The 17,103-nt window shown below is 37.3% G+C and overlaps 2 protein-coding genes across 2 annotated transcripts; both read right to left on the bottom strand.

Moving 5' to 3' along the window:
• Positions 1-263: 263 nt before the first annotated feature.
• On the bottom strand, positions 264-1,557 carry LOC149630947 (uncharacterized protein F54H12.2-like). Its single transcript, XM_089851150.1, has 2 exons — positions 1,006-1,557; positions 264-935 (listed from the first exon to the last, which is right to left on the bottom strand). The coding sequence occupies exons 1-2, from the start codon at positions 1,555-1,557 to the stop codon at positions 264-266; spliced, it is 1,224 nt and encodes a 407-aa protein (XP_089707276.1).
• Positions 1,558-2,798: 1,241 nt separating this feature from the next.
• LOC149630946 (uncharacterized) lies at positions 2,799-3,902 on the bottom strand. The gene has a single exon (XM_089851149.1). The coding sequence runs from the start codon at positions 3,900-3,902 to the stop codon at positions 2,799-2,801; it is 1,104 nt and encodes a 367-aa protein (XP_089707275.1).
• Positions 3,903-17,103: the final 13,201 nt, after the last annotated feature.

The raw sequence follows: 17,103 nt of genomic DNA, 5'->3' as shown, positions 1-17,103 counted from the left end.
TGACCATTTCTTACAATGTTCCAATAAAAATAATCTTACACTAGGTAAGCCGTAGCTATCGAAATAATAACCGACACGTAGGGCGTCTATATAGATGGAAACCCAGTGCGACCCCCTTCTATTGTGCTGGTCAAAGTTTATGATGAGAGACATGGGATATTGGGAAACCTTATGAGGTAGCCTATCCGAAGCAAAAACGCCCAAAAAACTCGGGGTTTTTGATAGGGCGGCGTAATTTAAATCTACTGTGTTTGTTGCTGACATTAATAATCGACAATCACGTTTCTGTTTTTATCAACTTGAATTAGGCTTTGAAACTCGGCGTAAACGATGCAAACAACAGCTTCGGGTAAGGCGGTCGCAAAACCTAGATCCAATCGTAATTGACCTTGTTTAACAATATTCCAGAAGTTGGAATCACTAGCCGAAATATCAGGGGTTAAATCGAAGGCATATAAGGTGTACCCGTTAGCGTACTCGAAAGGGGATATATCGTTACCATCGTCCTTATAATGAATATTACACCCTGAAAACAAGGTGTGGTACTTTCTCATAAACAATTTTTTAGTAAAATTCGGTGTTAAGGCTTTAGAAGGTATCTGATCGTTATCCACATACAAAGCTAAATGATTCAAATTGTAATTTTTAAAGTTAAAGGGGTTATGGGTGTAGCTACCCTTGAACGCCTTGTTGGAAACTAGACCGATTATGACGCGAGTAAGGAGGGCACCTAGATATATATGGTCGAAACTCTGACTCTGCGTGTACGCTGACAAAGTTTTCGTTTTTATCTCGGTACGCGTAAAATTATACTGGGCAGCACCTCTAGCGAGAGCAGCTTCATGCGCCAATAATATTTTAGGTGCCAGTTTAACCTTGCGTACATTTATCCCATCTTCTTTAAGCAATATTTTGCAACCCTTGAGGGTCGCGGTCTGTTTAAACATCAGCACAAATTCGTCTTTGTTTCTCGAGAAGCTTATATTAACATCCTACAGCATTCACCAGATATTCGGGTATATTAAACACATCGCTAAATACGGGACAGTAAAATTCGATATCCACAGATTTTTCGACGGCTTTCTTTCTGACAAGGAAACCGCTGCCGGTTAGATCATCCATCTTACCCGCCTCGTCTTTAGCCCAACCAGCGCAAGACAAATGCGTGTTTTTAGCGGCTAGTCCATAGTTTAGAAGGGATTCGATGTAAGCGCGAAATGAGTAGTTGTTTGCCGCCGGCGTTACGAGGGTGGAACCAAAATAGATTTCACAATTTCGCCATAAGGAGTGAGCCGCGTTATTTACGAGAGCCACCACAGCGTCGTCCGGTAGAATCCCGCCGTCATCTTTGGTCACACTTAACCGGGTGTAATGCATTGTTTGGGATAAATCCATGTAATAATCCCCGTTTCCGGGGATGTGGTATTCGACGGTAGAGCTGTCATTGAGCGCTGATAGAGGTTTATACCAGGTCCATTGTCCGTGTTCTATACTTGTCTGGGTAGGTGTTGAAGCAAAAATATCGAGTTCACTCTTCAGGGCTTGAACGGAGAGCATTTTTATCGCGAGAAAATGTCTCGTGGTTTCTTCTTTGCTCCCTTGAGAGTAACTGAGAGTCTTTTCAGCTTGAGCCTCTTTATAACGCCCGACCCTTTCTGAGGGTTGATGATATTGTCCATAGTCTCGTTAAATCGACGCTTGGCAGCCGATTTTTTATTCTGTCCTTCGGCTACATCGCCTAATATTTTATACCCCGTCGTAGCGGCTTTAACACCTAGATATTTAGCGCCTTTAACTAATAACGGTCTGGCCTATCTAAACAAGCCCTTGAGCAAGCTCCCTACCCCGTGGCCTTTTTGATGTGGTCTACCAGAAAAAACGCTCGAAACTCCTCCACCCACCTGGTCAAGGTAATACGACCGGTACTCGCAACGATGACCTAAGACGTCTGGTTTGGGCATGGTCTAAAATGTAGTTTACAGGTTGTCTGTCCGAACTCGAATGCCGTCGGTTGACCTAAACTCGTTCTTATATCTATTTCTAACGTCTCGAAATAACGTTTAGCAACTTTAACATAGTGAGGTGAATCGAACGTTTTAGTGACTATAGAGCCATGGGGTTTATCTTCAACATCGACAATACGAAGTAATGGCGCTATCGTATCGCCTACTAGTTCATTGCTTACTATATCGGAATAGACAAATAGCTGATCCGTTATAAAGTAATTTAATCTGGCGGGCACGTCGCTTCTTAAATTTATCTCAGATTGATCGGGAGGGCAAATAAGGGGCATAAGATCCTCGTTATAACCTAGGAGTTTAGATAGGACCGGGGAAAAGGCTATCGACGTGTTACGTCTTACAAATACAACCACGTGATTGGTGAGGGGGTCGCTGATAAAAGAAAACCGAGATGCGTATTCCCACGACTCGAGGCTGCGGTACAGCTGTTTCAATAACACGGGTAAACTGATATAATAACCGCCGGGTATGGTGAATATATCCCCTATGGGGGTGGGTTTTTCTACGGTATCAACATAATTCACTACACCACGATTCTTAAATACAGCTCTGGAACTAGGATCGGTAGCTTGAGGATGAGCCGTCGGTTCTTTTGGAGATATTTCAGTAACCGCTAACTGCATGTAACCTTCGCCTTCCTTAACATTATGAAAGGATGCTGGATATATTATCTCAACTAGAGCAACCTCCCAATGTCCCCCCTCCAATTGTATACATTTTGATAGTTTGGTTGAGTAGCAGGCTGTGGTATTTTCGTAAATTTGCATACTAGCGTTGCTAGGAAGCGTTAGGTAGAAGGGAGACTGCATATTGAGCATAAATCCAACTAGACATGGACTCCGGGTATCCCAACCACTTTACAACAATCTCCCTTTGTTTGTTTCGAGTACGTCGACGTAAAACCTTCTCGATCCTGTACGTTATGGGTTTATCTATCGACTGGAGCTCCCTAGCATAAAACACGCCTTTTATAGGATTTTCATCTAAATCTTCCAATCTGAATACTGGTGGGTATCGGTCTATTTTCCCAATAATCTTAAAAACTTCCATTGTAAAGTTATGTTCATACCCTTTCTCGAAAACCATCTTGTAACGAGAAATTCTAACGTAGTCCCCGACTTTTAAATCTATCGTATTAATACTCGCGACTTTCTGTTTAAAGTATTTTGCGTAGATAGTGTCAAAAACTTGATGTGCGTTAATTCCCGTAACCTCTGAGGGAGCAATTTTTATGGTTGAGTGGATGGAATTATTATATGCCTGAACCAAAGCCGACAATACATCCACATATCTCTTGGTATTGTTGTGCGTAAAGTACCTATACATACGTCCCTTTAAAGTTTGATTAAAGCGTTCTACTAGACAAGCCTTTATATCGTCGTTCCCGGTAGTGAAAAATGCCACCCCTTTCTCCTTTAAATAGGTCTGAAAAAGCTTATTCTTAAACTCTGTCCCTTTATCCGTCTGTAACTTTGATGCTAGTGTATCCTTAAATATTGACTCGAATGCGGATACCATCTCTACCCCAGTTTTTGTTTTCATGGGTATTGCCCACGACTTTCTACTGAAACAATCAATCACTGTTAAAATATAATTATAACCATCGTTATATTTAGCTAAGGCTCGCATATCATTTAAATCCGCCTGGTATTGCTCGTCTATATGGTGAACCATAACCTTGTTACGTTTAAACTTTCTAAAAACCTTTTTGTGTAAAGTATAAGAATCCCTACCCTTTAACCAATCTAACATTTGTTGTCTGGAGACCCCCGAGGGTTTGGCTGCCAAGTATAACTTTTCCACCCCTCCATAACTGGCTTCGTGAGATGGATTAAAATAAATTCCTTCTAGGATTTCGGAGACATTTTGTAGGGGAGCCATGGGGCTCCTATCAGTCCAACCTTTTTAATCTTTTTCACCGTAGTCTTTTTCTTAGTGGGGGATTTGGAGATAGCAGATAACGGGTTATTTGCAAGAAGTAGCCGAGTTTTTTTACCGATGATGTTCGATTATGCGGTTGGAACCACTGTGGAGCATGTTGAGCTAGCAAGTTCGTTACGGCGTAAAATCCTCTCAGTTTGGTGTTTGAGTGCGATGTAGGTCTGACAAATTCTAAAACAATATCCCTAATATCCGATCCTGGCACTATAGAATTTATAACAACTACTTCTCCGTTAGCTAACCACCTAAGCTGACCAGGGATATTTTCAATATGATCAACTAACTTCTGAACACGGGCTATATACTTAAGAGGAATATCATCCATCCACGCTACGTTTAAACTCGATCTAGGGTTGTTCTCTAACAATATCTGCTTCGGTTGCTTGGCTATAGTAGGTAGATTAGCGTACCGTTGTAGAGTCTGCTCGTACAGACGCCATTTTGAACTATCATCCAAATCCTTTCGAACTAGAATAGAATTCATATCACCGTGTAAAGCCGTTACCACCTGCTTTTGTGGGTGGGGGAAGGGATCATCTTTGAGCGTCTCGCTAGGGACGAGTAACATTTTCTGGGCGTACTGCATAATTATGAATTATTTCCGGCTATCGCGCTGATAATCGTAGAAACGAGGGGGAAGAGGAACGAGAAAAATCCACACCCGTCTTGAACTAGAATGACGCGTTTACGTTTCCAGGATTGTTTTTTACTGGCAATCTTCCTTAGTTTCCCCGAATGTTTGGCTAACCGAGCTTTTTGAGACTCGTTTAATTTTAGTTTTCCTTGTAATGTATTATGTACACACTCTGATATGGCGTCGATTAATGATTTCTTGGCACTTTTCAGTAAAATTCGCCTCTGACCACGTTTCGATTTAGCTAAGACAGAGAGCAAATCTTTTTGCGAGTGAACAGCGTAAGTCATTCTTGTAGAATGCCACATCGTTGGAGAGGCTTTCTAATTTATACCCTGTGGACGTACGCGACACCCGACAGCGTGAGGAAATACTCCGGTTCTAACTCGGTGGTTCTCCGGACATCGCTGATTCATATCAAGTAGTAGATAACCGAAGGGGCTACTCGTCGCGTCTCGATAGGCGTCGACAACGAAACGCCAGTTTTCAGGGAACATCTGTCTGGCAATTGTACTCAATTGTTGTTTATCACGAGGCGACTTCATTAGTATGATATAGTGCGCATTCAAAGAAATATCTCGAGAGTCTTTAGATTGGTGAAATAAGTTTTGAGTGATGAAAATTACGCTCAGATTTCTGTGATGACTACCTTTAGTAAATAGGGAACCGATCTGCCCCTTGTTTTCAGACATTAGATCGTCGATTATAAGGAGACAGGGTTTACTATCGTTATATTCAGTTAAATTTGGTAATCCCTCCTTGAAAATAACTTTGCCTTTCAATTTATCAAAAAACGGCTGCCATTCTCCGTAATACCAATGAATCTCACTAAATTTAGGTGAGAACATTACATCCCGATACTCAATTAGTTTGAGAACCAGTTGAATCTTACCGGATTGGGATGGACCAGCCAAGATGGCGTTAAATGTATGGTAGAATGGATACATGACCGAATCTCCCTACCGTCAGCGAATAAATGGCCTAAGTCAAACGGGTATTCGCTTATACAAACCCCTCCGGTACCGGAATTTCTAAACGTTCGAATTTATGACGGTTTAGGTTATTATAAACCATCGTTTTTAAGTAGAGAGTTTAATTTCATCTCCATAGAAGCGGTCATCTAGTTTTGAAAAACTCTATCGAAATCGATCATTTGTGAAATGAATTTCCCATAGGATTAACCCTATTTTGAGAAGATGTTGTCACCTAAAATCGAACGTTTGGTTTTAAAAACTTGAATATAAACGGTCGCTTAGAAAAAACATCTAATCGAACTGTTTCGTGGTAGAAAAATTCGCCGCAAACGATCGGTTTTGAGGAAGTATTTGCAAAACTTCATAAACCTGTAATACCCTTATTTTATAAAGTGTGACAATTATTTATTATCGTGTGATATCTTCTGATTTTTTAATAGTAATTTTTTTGATTTACAAGCAATATTACAAGGCATATATTCGCAGAATTGTTCATCCAGAAATGTATTCGTGGTAAAGTCTTTTGTAATCTCGGAATAACTCATTTTACTCATAGCTAATGTAAAATTCATTTCCACACGTGTATTCCAGTCACACATTATGCACTCGTGTTTTATTTGAGAGGGATTATCCCACTCACATCCATCACAAGTTTTAGAAATTGTTTCCCTTAACTGGTCTAGCACACGTTTCTGAATTTTCTCGTGAACCCGTTTAGCCTCACCTAGAAACGTTGTAACTTCGTCGTATTTATCCAATAATGATAGCCAGAGTGGTTTTGAAACGGTGAAACCGACTTTCGTAGGGAAGTATTTCCCGTAATTCACACCACCACCTAGACGTATTTCTCGAGCACTAACGATCCTAATGCCTTGAAATACGGAAAAGTCAACCCGTTTTGTTTGAGATCCCTCGAAAAACCAAGATGACGGGGCAACCGACTCGCTGTCCAAGAAGGACGTGATTTCTCTACGCTCTCGGTATAGCTCCTCGAATTCGTCCTCAGTCAAAGTAATTAGTGAACTCCCATCCAAAGAGCCTAGCTGAATTTCACAGTCCGGTGTTATACTGATTCCTTTGCCGATTGAAATAGGAAATACTTTGGCGAAGAACCTTAATATAAATATCATTAAAACATATCCCAATATCGCTAAATAGCTCGCCTATACATACATCTTGAATCGTTCAATATCGTTGGTTCAATGAATACGACTTGAAACTCACCCCTTTTATACCAGCGTTTTTGTTCACTTAAGTAATTAAGAGTAAGCTTAATCTTTCGAGGGGATAATATACCCTGTTTGTAACCCATGACGATGAAATATTTACTTTCCATAATGAAAATGAGGTATTGAAAATCTCGGAGAAACAGTGCGATCGAGATGAACTGAATAACCGTATTCTCTCTCGTCAATAGCAATGAGAAAGCTGGGTATAAAGGAAAATAAGCCTGAACACCACATCTATAGAACACCTCAAAATTGAATCGACCGTCGAGTGGAGCCGCTTTAAAGAGAAACCTCTCCCGTCCTATATCTTAAGCCTAATCATGGGGAAACTAAACGAGCCGTCGACGGCACGGCCCATCTAATGAAAGCCTATACCTCACACGTTAATCTATAGAACCTCAAAAATTGAATCGACCCTCGCGTGTAGCCGCGATAAAGTGAAACCTTTCCGTCCTATCTTAAGCATAACCACTTTGACGGGAAGATATAAACGGCTTCTTCCGGCGAATGACGAACAATCAACGGCATAGATTATCCGGTAAAAACCGTCGAGGTAAAACCCCATAGGATTAACATGGGATTTTTTCACCCCGTTATGGCTAACTCTCATTTTACCATTACTATTCTATAGTATTTATGGGCGTTGTCGATTCAAAATACCGTTTTGTTGTTGTTGATATTGGGGGATATGGCTCTCATTCCGATGGAGGTATATTTAAATCCTTCGCATTTGGACAAGCTGTTCAGAATCAGAAAGCTGGGTTTCCTAAACCACGTCGAGGTACAAACAGTGAAATAATTCTGCCGCATGTTCTCCTTGAGGACTAGGCATTTCAGCTTCTACCTAATTTTATGAAACCCTATCCTGGAAATTAATTATATTCTGTTAAGCGAATATTTATCGTTTAAGTCGTTTATATGGATCTACAGATGAAGATCAGGTGTTTACAAAAAAAAAGAAAGAAAATATAATATGTCCTTATCAACTAAGATTTTTTTTAATTCGAATAAGAGAAATATATAGTTCTGGAATTTCAACTGATGCATACAGTCTTTGGAAAAATGAACTCGGAAACAAGAAATACGTTTAATTGTTATTTTTTTAATCAATATTATTTGCATAAAACCTTAGTGTTCTTTCGGTCGCTGAATCCGACACTACATTTATATAAAGGTGCCGTATGCCATTTTTTTAATTTTAGTTGAAAGGTTTTTTTTTCACAATTCTAGCTTTCTATTTTATAGGCCTAGAGTTATGCCTAGACATTTTATCCGCGACCTTTCTAGGTTTGCAAGTAACACTATTGTCCTTAAAAATGAGTCGCTAAAAGGTGGTTATCCGCAACTGAGACACATGAATGTTGAGTCTTGTAGATGATAAGATTTCTTCAAAACATTAGGGTAAACACACTTTCTCGTGAAACTCCAACACGCAAACACAGCAGCGAAAACCTTTTTAGGCTTACGAATAAATTTTTGGCAAGCTTCCCATTGCCTTTTCGGCATAGGCCCGGGATTGAAAGTAACAGCACGGAGACGAAAAGACCTTTACTTTAAAAGCCATAACCCAACTTGTCCGACGGAGACTTGATCTTGATAAAATAACGTCCATTGAGAGTTAAGCTAAACAAAAAACTAGACGTGGAAGCAACCAGCAAAAATTGAGGAAACGCGAGAGTATAGCTGTAGTTTAAATGAACCACTAAACGACTAAAACAGTAGCGAAAATAAAACAGGGAAATAGATTTCCGCGAAACCCGTTCCACGATGAAAAATACTGATAAGATAACGCTTACCGGAGAAAAAATTAAATGAGACCGCAAGGCACGGAAACTAAATTCAAGTCAAGCAAGATAAATAATGAGTTTTTCAATCTTTAATAACTACCAAAGCCACGCATGGATCATATGAAGCTCATTTAGGACGTTAGTACCCGGTGGAACTCAACTTAGTATATGCTAGAAGATTGGCTTAGCAAAGTAGAAGCATTGCACTTTTTGCCACGGAATCATCCAATGTAACGGATTTGACACAGAACCAATGGTCACTTCTTGATATCAAATTAGCCCTTCTAGAACCAATCGAAGAAATTACAAGATCAGTCACCAACTCATATGCCATAATATCAGAAGTTATTCCTAATTTTTTGACCTTGAATCGTTTCCTGAGTAAAGATAGTCCTGTTCACGCAGGCGTTGGAACAATGAAAGAAACATTGAAGAAAGCTTTGGACAAGAGCTTCAAAGACGTGTATCTAAACAAACACTTCGTGCTGCCGACGAAATAATACCCTAGATTCAAGATGGCATTCCTTAAGAATAAAGTGGAACTAGTTACAAAATTTCTTCAAAATGAAATCGAAGAGCTGGTGGAAACATCTCGACAGCTGAAACTTGCCCAGCTCCAGAACAAGTAGAAGGACCGCAACCTGAAAAATAGCGCGTCACGCGTCGTTCTGGGAAATGTTTCATGAAGAAATAGCTCACAAAACTGACCATGAAAGCCAATTTAACGAAGCTGGATGAGAATCATTAGAGCAAGAACCCGCGCCGCAACAAAAACAGCTGGCATCCGAATGGAATTCATACTCCTCATTTGCATTGATTTGACGAAAAGAGTGTCCGTTCCACTTGTGGAAAATTAACAAGTTAACTTTTCCAATCCTGGGATCTTCGTCAAAAAATTTCTCAGTGCTCCAGCAAGCAGTGTTTATAGCGAACGCCTATTTTTTCTAAGCAGGAAACATTTACGAAGCTGATCGAAACTGTTTGCTGCCACAAAATGCTGAGAAACTGGCACCGCAACCCTCCACTTCTCAATTATATGTACTAAATAATTTACCAACTCAATTCTAAAGACGTATAATAAAGTGGCAGTCACGTTTGCGTTATTTATAAAATGTCAAACTTGTTAATTCCTATATACTAGCTCAAAAGATCAGAACTAGCAAAGAAAGATTACCTAAGAAAAATCGGCCGATACGATTATTCAGCCAAGTGGCCGATTCTAGGCCGTTGCATCCCTAATGAGCTATAAGAGTTAAGTATCAGAAATTTTGCAGATAAGACTTTCATTCAATTTAACTATGTTAGTAAGCTTAAAAAATCTACCTAGAACCGCCTTGGAAATTAGACATATGATCAATCAAACCTGAGAAGAAACTTCAAAATGACTTTATTTCTTTCATAGCATTCAAATTAACTTTATAATTTAATATCTTAAATCTGGCTTATATAATCGGCATTTAATTGAAGTATAATATTAAGCGTGAACACCTCTACAGAAGCTATATACTTTATTCCAGGAACCGCCTTAGAATGAGTCATACATTCAATCCAACCGAAGGAACTCGGAAATTACCTTATTTATTGCCTAACATTCACTTTAGCTTTAAAACTTGAGTATCTGAAATCTGGCGCACAGTTTCTTCATTCAAATTAATTATATTATGAAGCTTCAAAAACTCTGAAAGAAACAATCCATTTTATTCCACGAACCGCCTTGGAAATTAGTCACATAATCAAACTTAAGAAACCAGAAAACGACTTACTTAAGAACAATGATTTTTCATATTAAAAGTCGAATATTTTAAATCTGGCATATACTATCTAATTATGTTATTAAGCTTAAAACATTTCCAGAAACCATCTTGTTTATAACAGGAACCGGCTTGGAAGTTAGTAACGAAATCAATCAAGGTTAAAAAGGAACTCGTAAATGACCTAATTCCTTGCATATAATTCACTTTAGCCATTTTTGAGAAATTTCTGCGGACACGATAATTGATATTAAACAGGAACTGTCATAAAAGCATTGCCACGTTTGGTATGTGCTTTATACTGATGCGCCCTTAGTTTTTCTATCTCTGGTTTCTCGGTTAACTCAATGTCGAGTAAAACAACTTTTTAATGAATAAGTAGTCCTTGAAATTTTTATTTGTGGTGATAAACAACGTTTCCCAAAAATTGCCATTAAGTTTTCTATTACATTCAAAAACTATTAATACATCGTGCCCAATAGTAGTTACACTTTTCTTCGCTAGGCCTTATGCTCAATTCTCTTTCAAACTGGGAGCATTTCCTAATTTCTTGCAAATGAAAAGCAATGGGTAGAATGCAATGTATAGTTTTGTAGCATTCTACAGGGTCTGCCTGAAGCTTCAGCAATAAAACGTTTACGTGACCCTCGGCAATTGTTTCAATCTTCATTCCTGTAACCCTAAGTTTTTGGACGAACGAGTCTATGTTATCAATGGTAATTCCCAGTATATTGAACTCATATACCTCAATCAGGGCTTGAAAGAGAGCATTCGTCCACCTAATGTTCGACGTATTTTCTTTCAATGTTGTAATTTCTTCTTTTTGATCGCTAGATTTACAAATTTATTAGAATTAGAACAGAAATTAGTGTTAGCAAAGTTTTTTACCCTTTATTTTTTTTTTACGTTTTCAGAACACCTAACGTGGCTCTACAATGGTAATAAATATAAATGTAGCATTTTTACAAGTTTTTTTTAAAATTATTCAAATTTACTGACATCAAGCTAAACTCAACTTTTTTTCCTTTTCACTTGAAGGATATTTTTTTAATTTAATTTTTTTTTTAAATTAAAAGTAATATTTCAAGTTACAGTCAAAGCATTATTTTAGATAGTAATTTCAATTAAATTTCTTAATAAATTTTTTATTAATTTCATTCAATTTTTATTTTAAATAAATTTCAATGAATTGTTTAAAATAGAATTTAAAGAATTAATTTTTAAAATAAAGTTTAATGAATTATTTTTAAACTAATTTCAATTTTTTTTAAATTAATTGCAAAGAATATGTTTTTAACTAATTTCACTTTTCTCACATTAATTTCAATTAATTGTTTTTCAATTAAATAAAATTGAATGAGTCTTATTTTAAGTTCTTTTCAATTTTTATTTTCAATTAATTTTTTCTAATTTCATTTAATTTTTTTTCTTTTTAAACCTAAATCTTTCTTTTCCTATATTTAGAGAATCTAACATGCATTGATGTTCTTTCCTAAGAAATAAAGTTTGGAATTACCTACCTAATACTCGCAAAATATTAATAATAAATAATCTTACTTTGTCAACCATTTTAGTATATACTTCCTCCGCGAAACTTGGGTTTAGATTTAGGACGACTCTTCTCAACCAGTTCGTATTCTGCTCTCCTTTAAATTCTATTTTCTCTTGCCTTTTCGAAAGTGCCGAAGGTTCATTGCAACTTGACTCCTTTGGAGTATTTCTTTCTGAGACAAAAGTACCGTTTGGTTCGTCGGAAAGTAGCTTATTTATTTTATAAATGAAACATAAAATTATAGATACTGCCTTTATACATGATAGTGAATTTTTCTCTAATATGCTGGCAAAATTTCAACTTTTCTCTCAAAGTATTTGTTTGGTTTAAAATTTATCTCTTCAATTACCTTCGTCTATCTCTTGTATGTTTATTTTTTCTAACCCCGTCTTCAACTGGTTGACGCTAACTTTTTCTTTTTCGCCGATTTTTTAGAATACTCGTTAAGTTTAACAATCGTTTTTATACGATTCGATAAGAATTTTATTATCAGTTTTTGAAGTTTCTGATAATCCAGATCACCGTTTCTAAAGAAATGTTTGGAATGGTTAATATAGCTTGCCTGAAGTTAGTGTAGTGTACGGTGTTCAATGGGAAAGGCGACTTGGAGTGCCTGCTCTTATAATTTTTGGCCTCTGGGAATGGTCTGTTCGATATCCCGAATATGTTCATTTATCTCTCTTAAAAGGGCAGTCGAATAAGTCTTACCCTTGTTACTTACGTTTTTATAATTTCATCCATAGAAATCATGTGAAATGCTAAAATTATAACAAGAACCAATCCAATTATATTAGCGCACACAAATGAAACTTTTGACCAAGCACCCATAAATGGGATTCCTATCCAAGCGCTTGATACTTACACGGATAAGCCTTTAAACTCTGCTTGATGAAAGCTATTAACTCATTTTGACCAGGAGATGGTAAAAGGGTGAGTAAAAAAACTTCTCTGTTTTCAAGTTTTGCGAGGAGTGGAACGCTATACGTTATGAGGTTGATTAAAACCGATGATTCTTTTGTTTCAGCGTACTGTAAAAATTTACGCATTGTATTGTATATATATTTAAGTTTCATTAGCAAACCTTGAGAAAATGCCTACCCTTTTTAATTCTATGTTCTCAATCGATAGAATGATTCTTTTGCCGGGTATTCTATCAATCGCTTTAGAAAGATCTTCTAATTTTGAGCTGTGTCTGGCGTATCCAATCATTTGGTTTCTCTTTCTTGCACGGTTCGTTTATATAGCTTCATAAATAATAATTATATAAGGCGCAATATTGTGCATATCATGCAATGCTATAACTAAAGTAACAATGAGACATAACTGTGCCGTTTCCTTCAGCATATAGTCAAACATATTTAAAATGTTATTTTGATATTTTTTTATTTATTTTCAGAATGCTAACAGACGATTGTTACGGTATTACCCCCTTGAACTACAGCTTACTCATGCATTTTGAAATAAAGAAATAGTTTTCTACTCATAACTATTTACTTTCTTCATAGCCCAGAGACTTCAGCAATCCAAGTGATACGAGGTCTCCCACCACCACAAGCCCGAGGAAATTTTGAACGTGAACTAAATAATCAACAAGATGACCCAGTCATAAAGTTTTTACCGCCCTCTAGTGACAAGAATTATTATTACTATATTCATTATAAGATGACCCCAGCTAATTTAGAATTTCGGGTTTTCTTTTCATTGTTTATAAAATAGCATTCATATTATGAATAAAATCAATCTAGTAATAAACTACAGTAACTTACTCATTAGGTTCATTTTAAACTTTACCTACAGAACTTTATCTTAATTAAATTACAGAATAATATTTATTAAACTAGGTTCCCTGACTTTGCTGAAAATTTTAAAATTCCTAGACTTTTCCCTCACCTTTTCGACCCATTTTTAAATTCCCCGACTTTTCCAGATTTTCCAGGGACTGTGGCAACCCTGTCCTTTCCTAGGGCCTTTTTTATTCCTCCCATTTGATTATCATTGTTGTTCACATTTGGGTCCAGTGTTCAGTCACTACCTCCTTCAGTATTTAGGGTCAGGGTGTTTACATTTACCAGCGATTGTTCACATTTGGGGTCCTCTAAGGGGTTTATAACAACAGCTGTAGGACCTCTGTCCACTGATATCTCCAGTTTACGGATTTGTTCAAAACATTTTACAAAATCAGATTTCTTTCCCACCACTGGAAAGAGACTACGTAGTCGGCTAGAACCGTTCGCGATTCCATCCTTATTTGGAGATCAAATTAATGTAACGGATGAAATTATCCCTAAACTGACTCTCCAAAATTATCCACTAAATATTTCATTAGTCTCCTACCTCATTTTGCCATAGAAATGTTCGAAAAACCTAAAAAATAAATTTTCCAAGTTACAAAAGTACAGCCTCTTGCCCTCTTTCACCCTATGTGCAAATCTACATTGTGGCCATGACCATAAGGAGATCATCTCTCTAAGGGCCCAAGATTCTATGTTACGGTTGAAATGTATGTATGTCCGATTTGGTCAGCCATCCGTCTCATCTCAAGTGGTATAATAATTGTATAGCCTAAACAGAGGCCGAACGCATTCGCTGCAGAGTAACCCGGCATTGAACATTTTTCCCTCCTTCGTAGATTTCTCACGACAGCTCTTCGTGATTTCTACTAAGCGCGAATTTACCTCTTGTGTCTGAGAGAGCTGGGGGTGCTGGAAATTCTCTTACTTATTTTTTCCCCTCAGTCCTTCCTCTCTCGCTTACCCGCCTGTTTTAGTTTGATTCCCAACCGCTTGGGAGCGTTATCTCAGAGCTTGCGTCTAGACCACGACCGGCTTAGGATATCGGTCGTGGCTGATTTTGAAAATTATTTTTCTCTCCTGCGAGTTTCACGAAAAATTCGGAAGGAACCCCTATAATAAATCTACGTCACATCTAGCAGAACTAGATGTTTTTGTTAATAGATGCGCTTGGGCCCTTAGAGAGATGATCTCCTTATGCCATGACCAAGGCTTAGCTCGCCTTAAATGTTTTTATTACTAGTAAATGTATAATAAAAGACTCTTACATTCAGAAAACGGTGGTATTTCCTCGAAAGTAAGTAGAAATACAAGTTCCATGTGTTTTTTAAAAGATTTTACAGGTGGAAAATTTATAAAATACGTTTTACCGCTCTTAGCTCGTCTCCGCGAATCGCGAAAAAAATTTTTTCCGTATAAAATGGAGTAATGGCATCTCCGAGGGTTTGACTTATTATGCCCTATAAGGAGTTAATATAGAGTGCCTGCGCCACTACTCTAAGCTCATCCCTATGATAGTTCCAATTTTGGCCGCTATGCCCTCTGTGCGCTGATCAGGCATATGGCTAATTCGTTTCTCTCTACATTCAAGACTGATAAGGTTTTAGGAAAAGAACTTTAAGCTTCAGACGTGACTTTGAGGCCGACTTTACGTAATATTAACGTGGAAGTGGGCGATTATTTAATTTCTCTCTCTAAGCGCGAAACGCGCCTAGACTCGAGATGGATTCGTCTCTACCAGCTCTTATCTTATAAAAGCAATGGTACCTTACAAGAATCGGTGGCGAAGTTCTAGCGTGCCGGGTTTCCGAACCGTAGCGTTAACGTTGGTACGTTCGAGTCCCCTCGGGGATTTGGAAATTTACGAAATAAAATAATTTAGAGCATTATTTATGAATTATGAATAAATTTGAATAAATTAACGCGAAAATGGGCGGGGATAGGGCGGGATTATGACTACCGACCAGCCGTAACATGGGCTAAAATGGGGGAAAAAAGGGGGTAATATAGGGGGAAAGGCACAAAAAAGCGGTAAATGGGGGTAAAAGAGGGGTAAAAGGGGTAAAAGTAGGGGTAGTAAAACTTCGGTATAAGTGCAAGTTTTTAGTCCATCAATAGATGGCGCTAAAAACTAAAAATGAATGCAAGCAAGTCAATATCATTGTTTAGCTCTTGCTCAAATATGTACAATTTCTCTGTTGTTTCATAAGATTTTCATGGTAACGCATAAAAATTAGTTGTTAACACTATTTACTTTCACACACCCAACTATTTACTATGCTTGTCTAAGGCGAATCATCTGACACACTCTATTTTAGTAAGAGTCCCCAGATAAGCCAAAAGGTATGCAGGGCTCACGTCAACTCAAACGCTCAAATTTATAATTTATAAAAAGCAAGCCTAAAGTGACAAAAAAAAAGAAATGTCCTTGACGAATACAATTTTTTCAGACATGAAACAGGTTTTCAAAATTGTTCTTTACATGAATAAAGTTCTTTTAGAATCTCGAATCCGAATCCAAAAACAAACAATTCGTTTCAAACTAATTATTACGAAATGAAAACTTAAAAAAAAAATTATAGAGCAAAGTTGGGTTCACTATTTTTTGGGTTTGATCAAATGTGATGTCACTATTTTTGCGTTAAAACCGTCAGGCAGCTTAGTGATAGAAATATATTACGTTGTTGTTGAGAAAACAAATAATACCAAAAAAATCAATCTATGGCGATATATATATATATAAGTGACTTTCACGGGAAAAAAAACAAACATAAAAATCAAGGTTGGAATCGGGGTCGTGGGGTTTTACTTTTTAGTGAAAAAGTCACACGGTATCAGCGCTTCATCTTTAAATACTAAAAATTAGCTTCAATGATAACAGTACATTTCTTACTGAACATGTATTTAAAACCCACGACTCGGACATCTCCAATATCTACACAAAATCTGACATTTTTCAATGAGAGTAAATAATTTCAGTCTTTCATGGTCCCATGACCATCAAACTAAGAAGCTTGCAAAGGCAAATTACGCTTCCTTATATTAAATTTTATTCATCCTGCTGCATGATGAAAGAGAGACAATAATTCTTACTTGCGCTTTCCATTTCATTTTGTTCATTTTTTTTGAAACATTTCCTACAAAAATTCATAGAAATTAAATTATTAGTATAGGTCGTTTACAGACATGGAGGATTCAAAACATTTACACTTGAAGGTAGGGCTCCCTGGAGGACAATAGCAGACCGTTTTTTGTCCCTAGTTAGCCAGGCTTCATTGTAAAAATCATATGAATACTCCATGCGAGTAAACCATCTTTTCAAAAATATATCCAACGTTACTCCTCGAAAGTATATACATAGTTTACAGGCATGTAGGATTCCTGACATTAACATAAGGCAGACGATTTTACACACTTAAATTGC

The sequence above is a fragment of the Phalangium opilio genome, unplaced genomic scaffold, assembly GCF_054372755.1.
Source record: "Phalangium opilio isolate 3A_F unplaced genomic scaffold, DU_Popi_V2 ptg000101l_1, whole genome shotgun sequence".
Lineage (NCBI taxonomy): Eukaryota > Metazoa > Arthropoda > Arachnida > Opiliones > Phalangiidae > Phalangium > Phalangium opilio.
This window is presented reverse-complemented; position numbering and strand designations above follow the sequence as displayed.